Genomic DNA, 25,061 nt, shown 5'->3' with positions numbered 1-25,061 from the left:
AGAGAGGTCGCCTCTCGCTCTCGTGTGACGTCAGGCGGCCGCCATTTTGAAGCGGAGAAAGTGAAGCGCGCCCGTTGCTGGGGGGAAGCCGCCGTTCTCGGTCCCTGTCGCGGCATCATGTCGGAGAAATACGAAGGGGACGTGACCTTGGAAGAGAGCGGCGAGGAGAAGCAGGTAATGGGGGCTTGCCTGCCGGGGGAGGCGGAGTGACAGCTGTCAGGTGCGGGGGACCCCCAGGGAGATGGCTCCGCGGGGGGGGGGAGGGTCGTAAGTGGGAACCAGGTGCATTGTGGGAGGTGGGGATGAGTGGGCGGGGCTGGCACCTTCTGGGTGAAATGTTGAGGTCTCTATGTCTGGGGGGACATATGGAGGGCCCAGCACAGGGGCCCCTGGATACCATCACCCTTCATACGGTGTGTTATGTATGGGGACTGCTTCCTGGTGACCCCGGTGCTGGGTGTCCCTACACCGCTCACCTTGGGGTCCTCACTGTTCCTGGGACCTCCGGGGGGGGGGGGGGGGGGGTTCTATATCAGAAGGGGCCAGGAATGTCTCTAGAGGGCCTCCATAATGACTGGAATGTATAACCAGAGCTTGGCCCTAAATGTTTATAATCTGTCCCCGGAGCTCCTCCTTTAATGACCAGAATCTGTCTTCGGAACTCCTCCTTACTGGCCAAAGACATGTCCCTTCAGGTCCTCCTTAACAACCACCTTAACAACTCCTCAATGGTCGAAATGTGTCCCCTCAGCTCCTCCTCGATGATTAGGACACATCCCCTCAGCTCCTCCTCGATGATTAGGACACGTCCCCTCAGCTCCTCCTCGATGGTTAGGACACGTCCCCTCAGCTCCTCCTCGATGGTTAGGACACGTCCCCTCAGCTCCTCCTCGATGGTTAGGACACGTCCCCTCAGCTCCTCCTCGATGGTTAGGACACATTCCCCTCAGCTCCTCCTCGATGGTTAGGACACATTCCCCTCAGCTCCTCCTCGATGGTTAGGACACATTCCCCTCAGCTCCTCCTCGATGGTTAGGACACATTCCCCTCAGCTCCTCCTCGATGGTTAGGACACGTCCCCTCAGCCCCTCCTCGATGGTTAGGACACATTCCCCTCAGCCCCTCCTCGATGGTTAGGACACATTCCCCTCAGCCCCTCCTCGATGGTTAAGACACATTCCCCTCAGCCCCTCCTCGATGGTTAAGACACATTCCCCTCAGCCCCTCCTCGATGGTTAGGACACATTCCCCTCAGCCCCTCCTCGATGGTTAGGACACATTCCCCTCAGCCCCTCCTCGATGGTTAGGACACATTCCCCTCAGCCCCTCCTCGATGGTTAGGACACATTCCCCTCAGCCCCTCCTCGATGGTTAGGACACATTCCCCTCAGCCCCTCCTCGATGGTTAGGACACATTCCCCTCAGCCCCTCCTCGATGGTTAGGACACATTCCCCTCAGCCCCTCCTCGATGGTTAGGACACATTCCCCTCAGCCCCTCCTCGATGGTTAGGACACATTCCCCTCAGCCCCTCCTCGATGGTTAGGACACATTCCCCTCAGCCCCTCCTCGATGGTTAGGACACATTCCCCTCAGCCCCTCCTCGATGGTTAGGACACATTCCCCTCAGCCCCTCCTCGATGGTTAGGACACATTCCCCTCAGCCCCTCCTCGATGGTTAGGACACATTCCCCTCAGCCCCTCCTCGATGGTTAGGACACATTCCCCTCAGCCCCTCCTCGATGGTTAGGACACATTCCCCTCAGCCCCTCCTCGATGGTTAGGACACATTCCCCTCAGCCCCTCCTCGATGGTTAGGACACATTCCCCTCAGCCCCTCCTCGATGGTTAGGACACATTCCCCTCAGCCCCTCCTCGATGGTTAGGACACATTCCCCTCAGCCCCTCCTCGATGGTTAGGACACATTCCCCTCAGCCCCTCCTCGATGGTTAGGACACATTCCCCTCAGCCCCTCCTCGATGGTTAGGACACATTCCCCTCAGCCCCTCCTCGATGGTTAGGACACATTCCCCTCAGCCCCTCCTCGATGGTTAGGACACAGTCCCCTCAGCTCCTCCTCGATGGTTAGGACACAGTCCCCTCAGCTCCTCCTCGATGGTTAGGACACAGTCCCCTCAGCTCCTCCTCGATGGTTAGGACACAGTCCCCTCAGCTCCTCCTCGATGGTTAGGACACAGTCCCCTCAGCTCCTCCTCGATGGTTAGGACACAGTCCCCTCAGCTCCTCCCCTGCGGTTAGGGCTGGTGCCCTCAGCTCCTCCTCAGCGGTTAGGACTCATCACCTCAGCGCCTCCTCAGTGGTTAGAACATGTCCTACTTCTTAAAGTGATTGTAAAGTTTCATTTTTTTTTTCTATTACAATAACAAACATTTTACAGTGAGGGAAAAAGTATTTGATCCCCTGCTGATTTTGTACATTTGCCCACTGACAAAGAAATGATCAGTCTATACTTTTAATGGTAGGTTTATTTTAACAGTGAGAAACATAATGACAACAAAATTATCCAGCAAAATGCATTTCAAAAAAGTTATTGATTTACATTTTAATGAGTAAAAAAAAAATTTGACCCCTTCGCAACACATGACTTGGTACTTCATGGCAAAACCCTCGTTGGCAATCGCAGAGGTCAGACATTTCTGGTTGTCCACCAGGTTTACACACATCTCTCAGGAGGGATTTTGTCCCACTCCTCATTGCAGATTGTCTCCAAGTCATTAAGGTTTCGAGGCTGACATTTGGTAACTTGAACCTTCAGCTCCCTCCACATATTTTCTATGGGATTAAGGTCTAGAGACTGGCTAGGCCACTCCAGGACCTTAATGTGCTTCTTCATGAGCCATTCCTTTGTTGCCTTGGCCGTGTGTTTTGGGTCATTGTCATACTGGAATACCCATTTTCAATGCCCTGGCTGAGGGAAGGAGGTTCTCACCCAAGATTTGATAATACATGGTCCCGTTCATCTTCTCTTTGATGCAGTGAAGTTGTCCTGTCCCCTTAGCAGAAAAACACCCCCAATGCATAATGTTTCCACCTCCATGTATGACGGTGGGGATGGTGTTCTTGGGGTCATAGGCAGCATTCCTCCTCCTCCAAACACGGCGAGTTGAGTTGATGCCAAATAGCTCGATTTTGGTCTCATCTGACCACAATACTTTCACCCAGTTCTCTAAAACATTCAGATGTTCATTAGCAAATTTCAGATGGGCCTTTACATGTGCTTTCTTGAGCAGGGGGACCTTGCGTGTGCTGCAGGATTTCAGTCCTTCAAGGCGTAGTGTGTTACCAATTATTTTCTTGGTGATTTTGGTCCCAGCTGCCTTGAGATCATTGACAAGATTATCGCGTGTAGTTCTGGGTTGATTCCTCACTGTTCTCATGATCTTTGAAACTCCACGAGGTGAAATCTTGCATGGAGCCCCAGACTGAGGGAGATTGACAGTTATTTTGAGTGTCTTCCATTTGTAAATAATCGCACCAACTGTTACCCTCTCACTAAGCTGCTTGGCGATGGTCTTGTAGTCCATTCCAGCCTTGTGGAGGTCTACAATCTTGTCCCTGACATCCTTGGACAGCTCTTTGGTCTTGGCCACGGTGGAAAGATTGGAATCTGATTGCTTCTGTGGACAGGTGTCTTTTATACTGGTAACAAGCTGAGATTAGGAGCACTCCCTTTAAGAGAGTGCTCTTAATCTCAGCTCGTTGCCTGTATAGAAGACACCCTGAAAACAGAAAACTTGCTAATTGATAGGGGATCAAATACTTATTTCACTCATTAAAATGTAAATCAATTTATAATGTTTTTGAAATGCGTTTTTCTGGATATTTTTGTTGTTCTGCCTCTCACTGTTAAAATAAGCCTACCATTAAAATTATAGACTGATCATTTCTTTGTCAGTGGGCAAACGTACAAAATCAGCAGGAGATCAAATACTTTTTTCACTCACTGTATAATTACCTGCTCTGTGCAGTTGGTTTTGCACAGAGCAGCCCGGATCCTCCTCTTCTTGGGTGCCCCAGCGGTGCTCCTGGCTCCTCCTCATCGAGTGGGGGGGGGGGTTTGGCGCTTTCCATGGGGGCACTCGTGCGGGTGCGCTTACGAGTTCCACTGCTGTGTCCATTGACACAGACAGCAGGACTCGGCCCTGGCTCCTGTGTCACTGGATTTGATTGAGAGCAGCGGGGGGCCAATGGCTCCCGCTGCTCTCAAGCGCTGCTCTCAATCTATCCAGTGAGGACGGAGACAGCGGTTGAAGTCGCTGGGCTTGTGCACATCGCTGGAACAGATCGGCTAAGGTAAGAAAAAGGGGGGGGGGCGGCTCTGGGGGCAACTGCAGCACAGAAGGTTTTAAACCTTAATGCATTAGGGTGCAAGACTTGGAGACTTTACAACCTCTTTAATTCCCGGGGACATGTCTCCTGAGATCCTTCCGATCTTCAAAGAAAAATCCCACCAAACCTCTGAAGGGCAGACATATACTTGTTCAACTCTATGGCAAACAATAGGGTTGTAGCACTACAATGCTTTGTAATGCATAAAAATGTGTAGATGTTGCATTTTTATTCCATGCACATCCACACACACATATGGTATGAAGAGGGCACATAAGGGAACTATTGTGTTCAGTGTGGTTGTGTTGAGCCTGTGTCAATCAATGCAATCTCAATGCACATGGTGTGAACAAGTCTTTTTAAAGTGTTTGTTAAGCCTTTTTATGAAAAACTGCCAGCCGCTCTATTAGGGGCTGGCATACCACACTGTGTAAATCCTTTATAAAAACCAGCATTCTAAATGGCTATTTAGAGCTGTCTTCAGGCCGGTCACGTGACTCGCAGCCGCTTTTCAGCTCCGATACACGGCTACTGCAGGAGGCACCGTGATCTCCCTCTGACGTCAGCCGGGGAGATCACATGGCCGCTCGGCTCCTCCCACAGAAGCCCTGTCTCGGAGCTGTAAAGCGGTTGTGAGTCATGTGACCGACCTTAAGACAGCTCTAAATAGCTATTTAGAATGTTCGTTATTAGAAAGGATTTACAGTGTGGTATGCCCGCCTCTAATCGAGCGGCTGGCAGTGACAGCCCCAAATATGAGCAGTGGCGGGGCAGAGCAGAGACGGAGTGCGCTGACAGGCAGGAAGGAGTGGTTGAAGGGGGAGAGAAGGCACAGGTGCAGCATCCCATTTGTGAGAGGTGTTCACATTGGTGTTATTAATGGTAAATATTGCAGAGTATGCGGTTGCAGGACAAGTAAGAACAGGGTGAAGATTGGGATTTCTGGATTACAGATTCTGTATTTGGTTGTTTTGATATGCAATCATCACAATTCTGTCTTATTTTATTTATTTTATAAAGTTCAAATGCAGGGTGTCCTGGTTATACTGGGATGTATAATTACTACTACAAATTTATCACTAAATCTGTACATTATGCAATTGAAGGTTGAAGTCCGTGTTGATGGGGAAACCCCTCCCACTGTGGGATTTATATTTTGACAGTGGGAGGTTTCCCCGCCGTCAGAATACACTGATCACTGCTGTCGGAAATAGTCAGCGGCAGTGATCGTATGGAAAAATTGGGGCAATATACTGGGTTGTAAATATACAAAGCAGAACACTCATACTTACCTCCACTGTGCCGTTCGTTTTGCACAGAGTGGCCCCGATCCTCCTCTTCTGGGGTCCCCCGGTGTCGCTGGTAGCTCCTCCCCGCATCACATAACCCCTTAGGAGAAGCACTAGGGATTACCTTGCAGGCGCACTCCCGAGTCCAGCATTTGCGTCCATAGACGCAGAATGCCAACTTGGCCCTGGTGCCCATGTCATTGGATTTGATTGACAGCAGCGGGAGCCAATGGCTGCGCTGCTATTAATCTATCCATACAAGAGCTGGGACAAAGGGCAGAGGGGAAGAGCGCGTCACTGGTGTGTGAATCACAGGACTCAGGTGAGTAAATCAGGGGGGGTTGGGGGACCGGTCAGTGACATGGGATGCATTAAGGTGGAAAAACACGAGGGTTTACAACCCCTTTAATTCCTGCTCTGTGAACTTGGAACAATTTACACAATGGTTTGTTTGAGTTTTGGGTTTGGCTCAGTCTGACGGATAACACTGTATTCCAACAATGTAACAAACAGGCACAGGAAGAATTTAGTAAGTGATTAGATGACCTTCTTGTAGATCATAACAAAAAAATCTGACATAATCATAAAAAACCCAAGAAATGTGCAGCCTTTCAGGATACCTACTTTACACAGAGTTTTATAATACATGAATTTATTTAGCACAATAAATTTAAATAACCTACATTCTACAAAAACATTAAAACCCTATCAGTGCATAAATATGTTTAAAAACCCATAAATAAACACCCCCTAATCCCAACCGCATTAGTGCTGTACGTGATATCTGAACATCAGACAGTATTGTTCCAAAATTGCAGTGAAGGAAGGTGAGTGCTCGGTGTGTTCCTGGAATAAATCCTCTTCTTCAGAACTGTAACTGGTATAAACGGGTGATGTCGGCATCGGAAGGCTCCTCTAAAGAGAACATGTCAGCACACCCTCCTGCCTGCATGTCTGCTCTAGGTGTGTGTAGTAGCCCCTCAATACTTACCTGAGCCTCATCGCGATCCAGCAATGTGTACAAGTGCTGCGGCTCTCCGTGGACTCTCCCTCCTCATTGGCTGAGATGGCAGTGGGAGCTATTGGCTCTCGCTGCTGTCAGTCACAGCCAGTGAGCCAATGGGGAGAGAGGGGGCGGGGCTGAGTCACACCTTTTGTGTGTGACACGCAGAGCTGCAGCTCGGAATCAAGCCTGCTTGGGTGCCCCAATAGCAAGCTGCTTGCTTAGGGGGCACTTGGCAGGAGGGAGGGGCCAGGAGCCCAGAGAAGAGGAGGATCGGTGCTGCTCTGGAAAAACCACTGCACAGAGCAGGTATGTATGAGATGTTTGTTATTTAAAAAAACAAGAATTTAAGCCACTCCCCCACAATTAAAGTGGAAGTTCAGGCTAATACTATTAAAGCTTAAACCTGCTTTCCCCCTTCCCATTCTAAGCCCTATATTAACTATCCTGTAAAACCATGATCTCCAAACTGCGGCCCAGGGGCTGAATGCGACCCATTGCTTGCCTTTATCTGGCCTTTTGACTGACCCCAACAAGGAGGCACCATTCCTTCTACTGATCCCAACAGTGGGAAGCCATTCCTCTCACTGACACAAACAATGGGACTTTTTTTTTTTCCGCTGATACCAGTGACGGGGCACTATTCCTCCCACTAATGCCAGTGACAGGGCACTATTCCTCCCACTAATGCCAGTGACGGGGCACTATTCCTCCCACTAATGCCAATGATGGGGCACTATTCCTCCCACTAATGCCAATGATGGGGCACTATTCCTCCCACTAATGCCAATGATGGGGCACTATTCCTTCTGTTACTGACTACAGGCACTGTGTAAATTTTTTTTTACTCCAACTGACACTGGGGCATTTTCTTCTCCCACAGGCCACTCTGGCCCCCTTAAGTCTGAAGAACAGTAAACTGGCCCTTTTGGTTAGAAAGTTTGGAAACCGCTGCTGTAAAGAAAGATGTGTATACTTAGCTACAGTATGTCACAAACGTGAGTACTCCCCTCACATTTTTGTAAATATTTTCTTCTATCTTTTCATGTGACAACACTGAAGAAATGACACTTTACTACAATGTAAAGTAGTGAGTGTACAGCTTGTATAACAGTGTAAATTTGCTGTCCCCTCAAAATAACTCAACACACAGCCATTAATGTCTAAACCGCTGGCAACAAATGTGAGTACACCCCGGTGTCATGTGACTCATTAGTGTTACAAGGTCTCAGGTGTCGATAGGGAGCAGGTGTGTTAAATTTGGTGTTATCGCTCTCACTCTCTCATACTGGTCACAGGAAGTTCAACATGGAACCTCGTGGCAAAGAACTGTCTGAGGATCTAAAAAAAAAGAATTGTTGCTCTACAGTACATAAAGATGGCCTAAACTATAGGAAGATTGCCAAGACCCAGAAACTGAGCTGGAGCATGGTGAACAAGACCATACAGCTGTTTAACAGGGCAGGTTCCCATCAGAACAGGCCTCACCATGGTCGACCAAAGAAGTTGAGTGCACGTGCTCGGCGTCATATCCAGAGATTGTCTTTGGGAAATAGACGTAGGAGTGCTGCCAGCATTGCTACAGAGGTAGAAGGGGTGGGGGGTCAGCCTGTCAGTGCTCAGACCATACGCTGCACACTGCATCAAATTGGTCTGCATGGCTGTCGTCCCAAAAGGAAGCCTCTTCTAAAGATGATGCACAAGAAAGCCCACAAGCAGACTAAAGACATGGATTACTGGAAGCATGTCCTGTGGTCTGATGAGACCAAGATAAACTTATTTGGTTCAGATGGTGTCAAGCGTGTGTGACGGCAACCAGGTGAGGAGTACAAAGACAAGTGTGTCTTGCCTACAGTCAAGCATGGTGGTGGGATTGTCATGGTCTGGGGCTGCATGAGTGCTGCCGGCACTGGAGAGCTACAGTTCATTGAGGGAACCATGAATGCCAACATGTACTGTGACATACTGAAGCAGAGCATGATCCCCTCCCTTCGGAGACTGGGCCGCAGGGCAGTATTCCAACATGATAACGACCCCAAACACACCTCCAAGACGACCACTGCCTTGCTAAAGAAGCTGAAGGTAAAAGTGATGGACTGGCCAAGCATGTCTCCAGACCTAAACCCTATTGAGCATCTGTGGGGCATCCTCAAACGGAAGGTGGCGGAGCACAAGGTCTCTAACATCCACCAGCTCCGTGATGTCTTCATGGAGGAGTGGAAGAGGACTCTAGTGATAACCTGTGAAGCTCTGGTGAACTCCATGCCCAAGAGGGTTAAGGCAGTGCTGGAAAATAATGGTGGCCACACAAAATATTGACACTTTGGGCCCAATTTGGACATTTTCACTTAGGGATGTACTCACTTTTGTTGCCAGCAGTTTAGACATTAATGGCTGTGTGTTGAGTTATTTTGAGGGGACAGCAAATTTACACTGTTATACAAGCTGTACACTCACTACTTTACATTGTAGCAAAGTGTCATTTCTTCAGTGTTGTCAAATGAAAAGATATAATAAAATATTTACAAAAATGTGAGGGGTGTACTCACTTTTGTGAGATACTGTAATCTAAGAGTGTTGTGGGCCAGTCACTTGATCTCCCCAGCGGCTGGGTTCAGGATGAGGATAGAGCAGTGACAACGGCTGCAATGCCTGGGCGGTGACATCACCTATAGGCTTACCATGGGGCATCCGATGTTCGCTGTACCTCCTCTAAGCTGAAGCCACCACTGGGAGCCAATCATGTGACCAGACCCAGAGTGCCCTCAGATTAAGTAAGCATAGACCTCTTTCCTTTACAGGATAGTCAGTATAGGGCTTAGAATGGGGGTGGAATCAGTTTCTTCAGTGCGCATGTGCCGATGACGTTAGCACATGCTTATACAGTGAATATCTGCAAGTTTAGGAGATAGTCAAGGTACCTACAGGTTAGCCTCATTGTAGACTTACCTGTAGGTAAAAGTGGTGTAACGGGGTTTACAACCACTTGAAGCTTAGATAGTATTAACTCAGACTAATACTTCTAGCAGTGTTGTCAAGTTGGCCATTTGTCTGCTTATCTTATAGGCGGATCCACAGCCAACTGAAGATCACATGGCAGGATGACAATGTTTCTGCTAATTGTGGGGTAAGGGCTTACAGTTGTTGCCTTCAACAGGAAACGCTGTTGCTGGCACTCTCTCCAAGTAATAACATTTTTTTTTTAGCAGACTCAAGAAAAAATGATTTGCTTAAAAGAGAAGTATGGGATTTTTATTTTTATTTTAGAATCATACTTGCCTATATGGATGCAGCATAGGTCTGATGCTGCATCTCCCCCACCAGCTCTAAGGCTGAGAACTGAGCGATTAAACACAGCCGAACGCTCGGTTCTCAGAGCTTCCTGAGCAGAGATCTGCAGACTGTCAGTCACCGCTGTCTGCTCTGTCCCTCCAGCACTCACTGGAGCGCTGGGCTGTGGAGGGAGCCGCAGTGGCCGGCTCAGGCTCTCAGTGGTTTGCTGAGAGGCTGAGCCAGGTGCCTGTCCAGGCATGTGGGCGGATCCCGACCATATGGTCACAGTTTTTCCCGAGCCTGGCCCGGCTCTGTGACATCAGCCGACAGCCCGTTGTCTGCTAAAAACGGGTCACAGGCATGCTGAATGAACTGTACTCCTGTGATCCACAGGAGAAGTACAGCCAAACAAGCTTTAAAGCAGACCTTCACCCTCATCTTCTGCTTTTCACAACTTTCCTTTCATCCCGTCTCCCTGTTAAACAATTGGATATTATGAGTAAAGTACCTTTCTAATGGGTCATGGGCAGCCACTTTGGCTTTCTCTTCTTCTGACCCTGACGATCTCACCAATCACATTTTGCACATTTCAGTGACTTTGCTCCTTCCATACATCTTTGATTTAATCTCCTGCAGTGCTTTGTGAAAGTGCAGAGTAATTGTCATGGGACATGGTGTGTAAGACTGTCATAGACACTGGTGCAAGGTCAGATAAGTGAGAATCTACAGCATGGCGGCGAGATAGTAGATTCTGCTATGGTGATTATCAGAGGATCTTGGGTCTCTGCAGAATGACAGTTTGTTTTTCCCCTTTATCTGACATGGATGACATAGGATTATACGGGTCTTTTTAAAAATGCCAGATCCTTTTAGGCTGGTCATGTCATAGGAGCCAAGAAGTCATTAGGCCTGAAAAATATACATGATCTTTCACAATGACCCCTGTGGGGCCATTGCATATTCAGCTTGCTTGCCTCTTTAACCACGTAGAGACCAGCCGCCGCAGTTGTACTGCAGCATGATCGCTCTCCTGGGCAAACCGCCATCATTGTACGCAGGCACAGTTGCGGCTCGCGCGCGCTGCGAAAGCGTGCCTGGGGGTCAGGCGAACTCTGTGTTCGCCGGTGATTGCCTAGTACAGAGGCAAAATGGGGATCTGCCTTTTGTAAACAAGGCAGATCCCCATTCTGATAGATCTACTGTTCCCAGTGATCTCTGTCATGTCCCAGGCAGCCCATCCCCCCTACAGTTAGAACACACCCAGGGAACATACTTAACCCCTTTGATCGCCCCCTAGTGTTAACACCTTCACCGCCAGTGTCATTTTTTTTTTACATTGATCAGTGCGTTTTTTAGCACTGATCAAAGTAATAACGTCACTGGTCCCCAAAAAGTATCATTTGGGGTCAGATTTATCTGCTGCAATGTCGCATTCCCACTAAAAATTGGCAATCGCCGCCATTACCAGTAAAAGCAATTTAAAAAAAGTCCCTAAATCTATCCCATGGTTTGTAGACGCGATAACTTTTGCGCAAACCAATCACGCCAATATACGCTTATTGCGATTTTAACCAAAAATAAGTAGAAGAATATATATCAGCCTAAACTGATGAATAAATTAATATTTACATTTTTTTATATATATATTAATTTTTTGGGGGTATGTATTGCAGCAAAAAGTAAAATTCTTTTTTTTTTTTGTTTTTTTGTTTTTTCCACAATTGTCGCTCTTTGTTTATAGAGAAAATGAAAACTGCAGCAGTGATCAAATACCGCCAAAAGAAATCTGTATTTGTGGGACAAAAAGGACGTCAATATTGTTTGGGTACAACACAGTGCCGTATCGCAAAAAAAATGGCCTAGTCATTAAAGAGGCAAATCCTTCCGGCCCTTAAGTGGTTAAAGACTCTTCACTTCCTTGATTGGGCTATTGTCCTTTAAAATATTACTTCCCATTACATCGATTCCTAAAACTTGTACCGAGGGATATTTTGTAGGTTCCAGTATTGGCCTTTTCTTCCGAAAATGTTACGTTTGGCTGTCATGCTGATCTAGTAACGTAATATTTTTTGGGAGTTGTCCTGAACAGCAGTTGCAACAGCTGGAAGTGTTAACTTCATTGCTATGTGCTTGTTTAATGTTGTGTCTCCAAAAAGGCTGAGATTACAAGGTAGAGGGCAACCTTCTATAAATCTTCTTATTGCGGGTTTCCTTTAAATGACAAGGACTATAACCTACCTCCACTTACCAACCACCCATAGACTCATATGGGGCATTACTGCAGCAATATAGATAATTCAAATCTATTGGAAGTTACTGTGCCGGCAAAGTTGCCACTGAAAAGATGTATGAACATAGAATATAAACACTGTGTGAATCTGCCGCCTTTGAAGAGAGGCAAGTAGGTACCTGGGTTAGTTTTTAGTAGGCAAGGAAGGTAGTAAGCGGACCCAAGGGACTTTTTTTCTAAACCTGGACTTGTCCTTTAAATTGTTAGAGGAAAACTACCTGCACACTGTTTCACACATGTAGGTTTACTATAGGACCAAGGATTCCCAGAGCACTGCACACGTGCACCGTGAAAGCTGCCGGGCTTCAGATTCATTGTTTGAAACCCAGGATAAAGCCTTCCAATAAGGGATGAATCATTGTTCTAACCCATTTGGTGTTAAAGTGGATGTAAACCCAATGTCATCCTTTCTCAACTACTGCCATAGGGGTTATCTATAAGGATATACATGCCTCCTGCATGTATCTTTACCTGTCAAATGTCTCCCCTCTGTCTGTTATGAGAGCTGAAAAACTGCAGATTGTGTGGGCGGGTCTGTTGTCTGGAGCTCGGTGGGTGGAGTTGTGATGTCAGTAGACTCCCCGCCCACCTCTACACTACCCTGTGTATTTCTAACACTGAACTTCTGCTATGATCTCTAACATCCAGTGAAAAGACAGGAAAGTAACCACATGACTTCAGCATGCCAAATTATGCTGAGGTGTGGAACAGCCAATCCTTGCAGAGCTGCTGAAGAAAGGAGTAGGGGAGAGAATTAAAAAATACTGCATGTCTCTTAGGCTAGTGCAGAGATGTGTAAATCACCTGTCACTCACAGCAAGGGGGAGGATTTGACAAAGTTTTTGTCAGTTTGTCAAGATTTATCTCACTGAACAATAAAAGAGGATTGTTCAGAGATGGATTAAATCTGTGTGACAAGACTGGGCTCAGATGATAGGAAATCTTATACTCTACAGTATGATATAAAAAAAAAAAAAAAAAAAAAAAAAGAAAAAGAAATTGGGTTTACATCCACTTTAAGTAAACTTAAAGTGTTACTAAACCCACAACAGTAAACTCAGTCTGTGTATGCAGTAAAGCATGCTTGTTATACTCACTCTGAAACCTAAGGGGGTAATTCTTTGCATTATGTAAAAAAGCCTAGAATGCATTATGATAGAAAAAAACCTTCTGCCTTTACAACTCCTTTTAAGCTTGAACTATTGAGCTCTGTAAACAACAAACTGCTGTATAACAGGAGAGCAAAGAGACAGAAAACCATGTGATCTTTTGTGACTTTTTAAGTTGTGATAATACAGAAAATGTATACAAAATCGCTATACATTGCCTATAAGAAAAACCTTTTCAAAAAACGTTCACCCTGTGGTTCACCCTGTGGTTCATTCTGTAATCTCATGAAGCTTGCCTTTGCCACAAATATACTTTTACTTTTCCCTTCTTAATAAATAAGGTTTTTTTAGTTAAAAGGTAAATTATTCAGCCGTTTTGTTTGGTCCTTTTGTGTCTCTTATATCACTATAATTTCCTTTTAGGATTCCCAGGAAAAGGAAGTGGTTACACCTGAAAAAGCAGAAGAGCAAAAACTGAAGTCCAAATATCCCAATCTTGGGCAGAAGCCAGGAGGATCGGACTTCCTCATGAAGAGGCTTCAGAAAGGGGTAGGTGGCCTGTCTAGAGAACAAAAAAATACCTTCCTGAGTTTTATATTGCTTTGTAGACCTGAAGTGTGAATTTCCCTTTTCAAAACAAATTTTAAAAAGTGAAAGAATACTGTACACTGTCCCCACTGTACTTGCCTTCATGGGTAATGAGCTGTCAGTGCCCACATAGCTTGTGCAATGGTTGGTCAGTGCTGTATTTAGGTTTTGTGCTGCCCTAGGCCTGACTAAACTTGTGCACTCTCTAATTTAAATATGACCCACCTTTTCCTGCCAAGGTCACAGCCCTTGCTGTTTAAGACCCGCCCTGAAATTTTCGAGTGGTGACACTAGTTTTGAAAGCCTGGGGGGGGGGGGTGTGCAATGGATTCCCTTAATTTGCATATATTTACTCTCACTTCCTGAGAGTAGTGAAGAGGAAGTGAAGGGAAATCTCTGCAATGGGACAGGAATGGGGGGTTGGGAGGCTGTATCGTGTTAGTTCACCTTTTTATATTTTTTGTGAAAAGGTGAACTAACCACTTAAGGCCTGCATCCATGGGATTGTAATATATGTGATGGGTTGGCATGCTAATTTTGTCATTTTTCTGTTGCCAGTCTGCCAAACTTCCTTCTTTACTACTTGTACTGAGATTAGCATCCTGCTGTATACAGCCACAAAGCCATAGACAGGAAGGCCAGTTTGCTGGGCTCCTTTTTTGTTTTATGGCCACCTGTTTCATCTCTCATTAGCGTACATCTCTTAATGCACATCAATCTCCAAGGACTGGAGGGGCAAAGGGCTGGCACAGAATGCTTCTGAATGTTTGTTTATATGGCAGGATATTAATCATGATGGGGCTGAGCATATCAGATCTGGATCTGCTGAAGTCTGGGATGGGAGTGGACTCAGTCTTCATTATTATATCATTGTAATTTTATTACGTACCCCTAATTCCCATAGCATTTCATTTAGACTCAAAATTATTTGCCGATTAACATTAAAGCGGTATTAAACCCAAACCCAAAAATTTAAAATATTGTAGCTTAACCATCATTAGATGTGCTGGTTGCATTGGTTTTCTTCTTAGGCCCCAATGTTTTTCACCTAGCGATCTGGCCAGTAACACACTTCCTGTATTTGAGTGCCCCCACTCTGGATGGAGGAGCACAGGGGGCACCTTTTGGATAGCAGGGGAGTGTTAACCTTGGTACACACCACTAGTTTTTCGTTCAAACCGGAAAAAAAAAAAAAACCTGACAGCTCCTTCTGCTGTTCTCTTTTGTTCTGATTGGGACGGCCCTCCCCCCAGAACACGCCGGTCAGCGCTTTTCGGCTGTTGGCTGAGAGCGCAGATAAGGAGCCGGTTGGCTGCTGGTTTTCCAGCATGCTCGTTCGACAGATGCCGGCCTTTTGGCAAAAAAACTGCTGTAGTAATTGCTCATAAGGTATTATCTGGAGTTTGGCTTCAATTTGTTTTATCTAAATCTGCTAGTACATTTAGAGCCCCGTACACACGGACCGAATGTCGGGCGAAATCGGCTGGTTCAATAAAAACCTCCTGACATTCGGCCCGTGTGTATGGAGCTTTAAATGTACTAGCAGATTTAGATAAAACAAATTGAAGCCAAACTCCAGATAATACCTTATAAGCAATTACTAAAGCAGTTTTTTTTTTTTTTTTTTTGGGGATAAAGGTTTTACAAAAAGTAATTGATCATTGTAAGCACCACTGTCAGTGGTAAATGGTTTGTCTCAACCTTGTAACTGCTACATCAGGTTCTGTTAAAAAACAGATAAAAAATAGACTGCCCAGATCACCAGGTTAAAATATAGAAAAGCCTACAAAAAGAAAAACAAATGCAGCTATCACATCTAAGAATTGGTAAGCTGCAATATATGTTTTCTTTTTGGTTTTTATACCACTTTAACACATTTTAACCATTTTAGTGCAGAGCATTTCAACAACTTCAAGCTTACAAATATGACCTTGCATAATTATCCCGTGAACAATTTTCTCGTTGTTATTGCGGCCTCATTTCACATTTTCCTCAGTTATAAACCCACTTAAATCCGGTTAGCCATAGCTCTCCAGCTATTCTGGATTAGCAGGTCTCTTGGTTAGAGAGGAACTTTTGTCTTGATATTTTTATTTATTTATTTTTATTTTTTGTCAGCAACTTCACATGCTGTATCTGCTGACTCTCTTAAAAATCGAGTAGCCAGCACTGCCATCTTGGATATGGGAGCTGTCTGTGGCTTCCTGGGGAACCACATCTGGCTTCCTACTGTGCTTCCTGTAGCCTCCTGGCACATATGATGTGTCCCAGGAGGGGGCAGGCTAAGGGGCATCCTCCTTCCCTGGGCAAGAGTTTCAGAAGTGAGAGCAGGTCCTGACTGATGTTTGCTCCCCCCCAAAAAAGAACTGTAGCTTAGTTACAGACGGGGGGAAGGGAGAGAACCAGCAGGATTTCACTTTTTTTAATAATGCTGCTCAATGCAATATTAACTGACAAGCTACCCCTAACTAAAGCTGACTGATCCAAATTTGGCCAGTTTAGCAGGGACTGGCCAAATCCCTGTTTTGTGTGTGGCCAGCCCCGCTCATCAGAAGTCGATTGATTAACTTCTGTGAAAGGGACATGCTGGAAAGATTTCCTCCATCAGCAGCTGCAGCCACAGATCAGTGTATTCTGACAGCAGCGTGATCCCTTGTCAGAATGTAGTGTCCTGGCGGAGTGGTTTCCCCCCTCCATCCACCTATTTTGTGTGGATGGAAAAATCTGTTGGCTATTTTCCATTAAGCCCGCTGATTAAAAGAAGGAAAAGAACTGCATTCAATCAGCTTAAGCCTGGGTTCACACTAGCGCGATCTCAGAGATCGCATGTGATTCGCACCCGCACCACAGGTGCTGATCCCATACGATCTCTCAGGAATGTGAGTTAAGCCATACAGTTGTATGGCTGAACTCGCATTGGAAAAATAGTGCAGGGACCTGTTTTTTCCCGCACTAGAATCGGATCGCATGGGTGTTCCCACCTATACAGTTCGATTCCTGTGCGAGTTCACACTGCGATCTGTGAACTAAACTGGGGGTGTCACCGCAGCGGTTTGCAGAAGACAGTGTGAACTGCCTGCAGGAGGGATACGATGTGGGAACCAGCTCTGTAATCGCACGGGTTCACGCATCGCACATATGTGAATCTAGGGTAAAGATCACTTCTCTCTGCGCAGACTCCCTCTCCTCTGTGTTGCTTCATACTCTTTAACATTCCATCTCCTACTTTTGTATATTTATGTTCATCTTTGTTGCCAGGTCAGTGCCGCCGCTGTGTGGTGTCTCGGGCTTAGCCACATCCCTGGCCCAGCACCACCAGGACATTTGGTTTGTTTGTTTTGTTAATTTAATCTGTTCATGAGGTATCACGTGAGTGATTTTTTTTTTTTTAACTTGTCTCGGCAATACAGAGAGTCAGGCACACTTTACCTATGGTCTGATTTGCTGCTGGGCAGACATCTTGAATCGCTTGGTATTGCAATTTATGTAGATCAGGTGACTTAACCACTTGCCTATTGGGCACTTTCACCCCCTACCCGCCCAGGTCAATTTTCAGTGCTGTCAGTTTGAATGACCATTGATCGGTCATGCAGCACTATACCCAAATAGAGCTTTATTTGGGTGGTATTTAACCACCTCAATACAGGGCACTTGCACCCCCTACCCGCCTAGGCTATTTTTCAGCTTTCAGCGCTGTCACACTTTGAATGGCAATTGCGCAGTCATGCTACACTGTAACTATGTGAAATTTTTATCTTTTTCTTTACACAAATGGAGCTTTCTTTTGGTGGTATTTTAAGCACTGTTTTATTTTTTACAAAAAAAATGAATAAAAAGACCGACAATTTGGAAAAAGTAATTTTTCTCCTTCGCTGATGAGGAGGCACTTATATGCCGCACTGATATGTGACACTGATGAGCACTGATGGGCAGAACTGATAGCTGGCACTGACTGGCATCATTAATGGGCACTGATTGATGGCACTGGTGGGCACTCATTGCTGGCACTGATTGGTGGCACTATTGTTGTCAGTGTCCTGATTACATGTGTGTCTCCTGCGAGGAGATGCCGCTGATCGGCTCTCCTAGCCATACACACTGTCAGTGTGAGGCGAGGAGCACCCATTACCGGCATCTCCGTGTTTACATGTGACCGGCTGTGATTGCACACAGCCGATCACATGGTTAAAGAGCCGCAACTCTTTACAAGGATCGGGGTCGCGCCGTGTCCTAGCAACATGGCTGCGCAAGAGCGGCTGTTCTGGGATGACATCTTATGACATCGTTCCAGAACGAGAGCCGCACCGCACCACCGATCCTTCATTTGACGGTGGGTGGGCAGAAACTGGTTAATCACCGCTGGGTTTTCTATTTTTTGCTAAACAAGGGAAAAAAGACCACAAATTTTGAGAAAAAAAAAACAATTTTTCTTAGTTTTTTTTTTATACAGTTTTGCAAACAGGTAATTTTTTCTGCTGCACAGATGAGGCGGCACTGATGGGCATTAAAGAGGAAGTAAAGCCTCTGAAGGGAGAAAAAAAAAAAAAATGCACCCTGCAAGACAAAGACATAATGAGCTAGCATGCATAGCATACTAGCTCATTATGAATTACTTAACCTGAGATCGAAGCCCCCGAAGTGACCCTCGTTCACGTCCTTTGTCGGCACCATGATACCCGGAGTGACTTCCGGGTATCGCTGCTCCGGCGCTGTGAGTGGCCGGAGCAGCAATTACCTCACTCTGGTGCATGCGCACGGGATCCGTCAGTGACAGTATGCTTGCCTTCACTAATGGCATAGGTAGACATCGGTACAGTATTTTTTGCAAATATGTCCTAAACCGTGTAGGTTAAGGAGATATTGCAAGCACCTACAGGTAAGCCTTAATCTAGGCTTACCTGTAGATGAAAGTTGTCCCAGAGGGTTTACAACCACTTTAATAGGCGGCACTGATTGACAGCACTGTTGGGGCTGCACTGATCATCAGAACACTCATGATCAGCGCCCTAATTATCAGTGCAGATACCCCCTTTCACCCTAGCCTGTTACCGGCTCTCCCTCAGCTGTGACAGTGTGTGAGGAAAGGAATGCAGATAACTGGCATGTTTGTATATATCATGATCAGCTGTGATTGGACACAGCTGATCACATGGTAAAGAGCTGCTGTGATTGTCTCTTTACCCCAATCTGTGATCAGCTGTGTCCAAAGAGTCTATGATCTCTAGGTAATTTTTAAACGGACCCTGTCACCAATGCAAACATTTGCAGGTAAAAGCACCAAAAAATATAATATTTAAATCCTTACTTGCAGTGTTTTCTTCATTTACTATAAACCATTTTCTTTTGACTTGGGAAGTGTCTGCAATTACTAGGGAGCTGACGTATCAGGAAGAGTTCTTAGCCCAGCCCCCTCCCTCCATGCACACCATAGCCCTTTCTTCTTCTGGGGGTCTCAGGCCTGTGTTAGTGGGAATTTTGTATGTGTACTCCGGGGTTTTACTTGTATTGTGTTCCTTTCGGTGCCGAGTTCTGGAACACAGTGTGCATTTCAGTGCCCCGACCCTTCTGCCGCTTAACTGGTGCCCAACAGCTATCAGGCTGCATGCAAAGTGCCATGTAATGGGCACTGGGGCTGTAGATCATGGTAAACATGTATGTTACATCTTCCCATCTGGTGCTGCCAATATTGTATCTGTTAAAATGCATCTCTGACAGTGTGCAGAGGCCCCATGGATATAAATAGTGTTCCATGTATGCCAGTGTCTTTATCTGTGCTGGTCTCATCATACACTAGTTAAAAATTAATTAAAAGTAAAACATGTGGCCTTGTGATAAGCTGCTTTGATAAACCCCGTAGTAAATATAGAAGCCGTTGAATTGTCACACAGTGGTTAAGTCTGCAGGCGAGTCTCCATTATCTTCCAGAACAGACATTGTTCTATCCAGCATTTAATTGCTGCGTTTCTTCCGTTGTCCTCATTTTTAAAGAGGATTTCCAGGAGACTTTAAAAACTTGTTTTCCTCCCTCCCCATACTGAGATAAAAGGGTCTTTTATTTTTATAATTCATTGTCGTTTGGTCTCAATCCTTCTGTATAGTGAACCCCTACTGAAGTTTAAAATCAGGCTGACTGGGATGGTTGTTACTGGCTGTTGAAATGATGGAGGTGAAATGCACAAATACTGTCTGTCAACTGTACTTATCATTCTGTTCCAGGCAGGGGGAAGGGAAGTGACTGTCAGTAGTTTAGCAGCCCCAGGAAGAGACTTCACTCATGTTTCAGGAGCTCAGATGAGTTGAGTTCATAAGCATATTCATGGGATGGAAAAGCTGTTTTTGTATTAGAGTTTATTACATGGAGCTAGGGTTGCACCGATATCCGTACCTGTGCCAATACTATGCATTTGTATGAGTATCGGTACTCGTGCAAATGCTCCGATACCTGAAACTAATACTTTCAGGCTTGGTTCTTTTAGTGGTTCTTTCACCGACAACTAAAATGTAAAAAAAAAAAAAAAAAAGGCAATTATCAGTTGTTAAACTGGGTCGCCGCGTCCTTAACAATGGATGACTTATTCAGCTGTCAGTGGGGTTCCCCTGTTGACAGCTGAAGTGTAAAGGAAATCCTGGCAATTGGAGCTGTCAAGACATTTCTTGGCTGCTAAAACAGAAAGATAAAAAGAAACATGGTTTCTTTTTGTATCTTTCTGTTTATTCAACTACAGATCAAATGGATGAAATTCGATCTGCAGATGAAGTCAGTTTAAAACGGGAGTCAGCAACCTGTAGCTTGTGATCTACCAGTAGATCGTAGACAGGTGACTGGTAGATCTCGGTCTGGGCTTGTTGACCCGCCATTCCAGAGCATCAAACAGTGCAATGCAGAGGGACTACTTGTAAAGTTAGAGCTTCGGTAGGGATGAGAAGCCACATAAGTCGATGCCTCCTCTGTAGTGCTGGCTTCTGTCCCATGCAAAGACACCAACTACACTCCATCTCTTATCCTGGCTAGCGGTCTCCAGAGTGGTGCCAGCCGCAGGAAAGAAGAGATCTTCAGGCCCATGTGAAGCAATACACTGGGCATAATAGTATAGGGCTGCTTTCACACTGATGTACTGCGGTTTACCCACACCATGAATTCAGTGTACCTGCAGCTTTCCTGTAGGCTCTGCACTTAAAGCAACCTGTGAAGTAAAAAAAAAAAGTATTTATTTTCTTGTTTTTTAATAAATGTTCCTGTTTAACCCCTTATTACCTGTAATTTACTCTAATCAACTTTAATTAAAATGGTTGTAAAGGCAGAAGGTTTTTTTATCTTAATGCAATCTGTGCATTAAGATAAAAAGCCTTCTGTGTGCAGCAGCCCCCCTAATACTTACTTGAGCCCCATATGTCCAGTGATGTTGCAGGATTGTCTCGGCTGCCCGGGACTCCCCTCCTTAATGGCTGAAGCAGCAGCTTGGCGCCATTGGCTCCTGCTGCTGTCAAGTCAGTCAGCCAATGAGAGAGGGGGCGGGGCCGGGCCGCAGCTCCATGTCTGAATGGATACAAGGAGCTGCAGCTCGGCTCGGGTGACCCCATAGTGAACTGCTTGCTGTGGGGGCACTCGTCAGGAAGGAGGGACCCAAGAAGAGGAGGATCGGGGCTGCTCTGTGCAAATCCACTGCACAGAGCAGGTAAGTATAACATGTTTATAATTTTTAACAAAAAAAGAAACTTTACAATCACTTAAACTTCTTATTCTCCTCCATGTAATTATTATTTTCCTGCTGATTTTTCTTTTCTTTTCTTTTTATTTTTTTGTTCACTTCAATTTTATAAATTATTAATAATTAAAACTTTTCATTTTCTTTGTTCGTTAATATTTTTACACCTGTAACATATATATTTACTTGTTTCACATTCTAAAAAGCGCAAAGTTAAAAAAAATTGTATTTCATTTGTAAATGACTTTGTACCATTCCTGACAGCTGAAGTGTAAACAAACTGTTGCGGTAGGTATCAGTACTCAGTAACGGAGAGTACTAAACAAAAAGTATTCGTACTCGTAAAAAAAAAAAAAATGGTATTGGTGCATCCTTGCATACAGCCTGGTAAAGCAGAAGACTGCCTGCAAAAAATAAATATTTTATACACACAGGTAGATGTGAACACTGTACCATAGCAGCCACTTGTAAGGGAAGGTATTGTATTTTCCATAACAGTAACTCCACTTTCATGGGAAAATAAATTAGCAAGTAAAACAATCAATAATATTGCATATACAGTTGCAACACAAGTCGTATTTTAATTGAATTATGTACACAGAACACCTCCAGAAATGTCATTTCCTGCTTGTGTGATTGGCTCACTGATTTTCCCAGAAGTCTGCACTAAGTCAGATTTTGAACATCCCCTGCAACAAAAAGGTGTTTTTTTTTTTTTTTTTGTTTTTTTTTTTGAGCTATTCCTAAAGGGAAATCCCATCTAAAGGGATGCAGACCGTGTTACTTTCCTCCGTTAGAACCCTGCAAGTTCTGCAGCTGATTGATAATTATCAAACGCCCCCATACAGATTCACACAGCACATGGACACAGACAAACACACAATAATAAGAAAAGGTAGGAACAAAGTTTGGTAAAATCTCTCCATATAGATCACCCAGAAGGGAATGATTATTTTACACTTCAAAGAGATTCGAAAGTCTCGTATTTTTAGTTAAAAATTACAAACATGTTATACTTGCCTGCTCTGTGCAGTGGTTTTGCACAGGGCAGCCCAATCCTCGTCTCCTCTTCTCTGGTCCCTGGCTGAAGCTTCTGGCCCCTCCCTCCTGTTGGGTGCCCCCACAGCAAGCAGTTTGTTATGGGGGCACCCGAGCTGCAGCCCGGCCCCACCCCCTTTCTCTCCTCATTGGCTGACTGACTTTGACAGCAGCGGGAGCCAATGGTGCCGCACTGCTGTCTTAGCCAATGAGGAGGGGAGTCCGAGACACTCCAACATCGCTGGATCTAGATGGGGCACAGGTAAATATGAGGGGGGCTGCTGCACACAGAAGGATTTTTATCCTAAAGCGTAGAATGCATTAGGGTGAAAAACCTTCTGCCTTTTACAATCGCGTTAAGTAAATTTATATGGTGGAATTTCTTGTTTTACAGTGGCCCTGGAGAGCAAAATGATGGCACCAATAATAAAGGCAGCATGGTCACTAATGAGGATGAGCTCCGGCGTGTTCGCACAGCCCACGTGTAGAGCCCGCCAGGAAGTCGTCACTGTACTGCGCTAATCACAGGCAGTGAGACATTGTCCCGATGCGTGGCTGCAGAGATCGGGACAATGTCAGCGCAGTGCTGACTTCCTGGCGGGCTCTGCACGTGGGCTGTGCCAACACGCCTGAGCTCATCCTTGGTGGCTAAGTGGTTCAGCCTGGCAGCACTAGGGGGTGTCGGTTTTAATTGCAACCACGGCACTACCTGCCTGTAGTTTGCATGTTCTCCCTGTGCCTGCGTGGGTTTCCCCCAGATACTCCGGTTTCCTTCCACACTCCAAAGACATGCTGGTAGATTAAATGACTCCTGTCTAAATTTGGCCCTAGTATGTATGAATGTGAGATGGGGACCTTAGATTGTAAGCTCCTTGAGGGCGGGGACTGATGTGAATGTAAAATATATATGTAAAGCGCTGCGTAAATTGACAGCGCTATAAAAATACCTGTAATAAAAATTAAGGCAAAGCAGCAGTTTAAAGCAATCGCATCCTGAGATTAATGGAATAACTGCACAGCTAATTATACTACATTTTTTTTCAGAGCTCTATGACTTGTTTCCATAGACCACACTAGATGACCTCTAGCCCTTAGATATGAATATTTAGTGCAGCGATCTTTGAATATAATGTGGCTTTTTTCTTCTTTTAAAGGCCGCTCTTGACATCTTCTGTTTCTTTTTGCAGCAAAAGTACTTTGATTCTGGAGACTACAACATGGCAAAGGCCAAGATGAAGAACAAGCAGCTGCCATGCGCCGGGCAAGATAAAAACCTAGTCACTGGTGATCATATCCCAACGCCGCAGGACCTTCCGCAGAGGAAGTCATCACTCGTTACCAGCAAGCTAGCCGGGTAGCCTGCCCCTTCCCAGATCGGACATGTCCACAGTTCACTGTACCATAGAGCTGGGATGGCTGGACTCTCACATTAACACGTCACCTTGTCAGTGCTGGAAAGGCCGGTGCCTCATTGTCCTGCAATGCTTCACTGGCCGTTCCTCCCTGAGTATAAGCTTCTGATCGCTTTCCAAGCAAGCCAGCAAGACCGCTGCCTGATTAGAGACTTGCAGTGGGTGATGGACAAAGTGTGATGAGTTCTTGGTGCAGATATATTGGTTAAGACAATTAACTGACTGTTGTTATATAGTGTAAAATATATCTATGGGTTTTGCATTCCTTTGTATGTGTGACACAGGCATGCTAGAGACTTGTCACAGTGGCGATATTGCCACCCTTTGGAAAATTGACCATGTGAGTGAACGGAGTCGATTGTCTTCTGCGGATGAGGCCTATGACCCACTCATCAGGGCCTCGGCTGGATTAGAAAGACCATAAAAATTGTCCGACCTTTCAGTGGTGTAAGATAATAGAGAGCGTGAAAATCTACCCTGTAATTGTGAGCTACTATGGAATCCAGCGGATGTCATGAAATCCTTTACGTAGGCTTTGTCTGTCTTTTGTGCAAATGGTACATTGTGATGAGCCTGTATCTTTGCCCTGGTTTAACGCCACATGGAGCTACAAAGTAAAAACTGACACTCACAATTTTAAATTGTACTCTCTGTGGTGGTTCTGTGCTTTTAATTAAACAGTTACCCTTATAAGTGATGTGTTCTTTTCAGAGGTGGTATATGGAACTTGAAGAGAACCTGTTACTTATGTTTGTCAGAGGCAGCCCCTTTTGATCATTGGGGGTCATTCCAATGGGATGTGAATCGCACACTATTGAAGTTCACACGTCGCCCTGAATGATTCTTCATGCATCGCACGTGCAGAATGACCGGTCTTCAGTCATTCTTGAATGATTGCCGCAAGCGGTGCTGTGGCATGAATCGCTCATTCAGGGCTGACATTTTATAGTGTGTAATCATCAACCGTTGTTCACACATTATTGATATTTACAGGTTTGCTATA

The 25,061-nt window shown here is 45.5% G+C and overlaps 1 protein-coding gene across 1 annotated transcript; it reads left to right on the top strand.

Annotated features, from left to right (window-relative positions):
* On the top strand, positions 1 to 24,704 carry ENSA (endosulfine alpha). Its single transcript, XM_073610138.1, has 3 exons — positions 1 to 174; positions 13,738 to 13,863; positions 23,834 to 24,704. The coding sequence occupies exons 1-3, from the start codon at positions 118 to 120 to the stop codon at positions 24,002 to 24,004; spliced, it is 354 nt and encodes a 117-aa protein (XP_073466239.1). The 5' UTR covers positions 1 to 117; the 3' UTR covers positions 24,005 to 24,704.
* The last annotated feature ends 357 nt before the right edge of the window (positions 24,705 to 25,061 follow it).

Source organism: Aquarana catesbeiana, linkage group LG13 (assembly GCF_042186555.1).
Source record: "Aquarana catesbeiana isolate 2022-GZ linkage group LG13, ASM4218655v1, whole genome shotgun sequence".
In the NCBI taxonomy this organism is placed as follows: domain Eukaryota; kingdom Metazoa; phylum Chordata; class Amphibia; order Anura; family Ranidae; genus Aquarana; species Aquarana catesbeiana.
The sequence above is the reverse complement of the archived record's forward strand: the minus strand, read 5'-3'. Positions and strand labels throughout refer to the sequence as shown.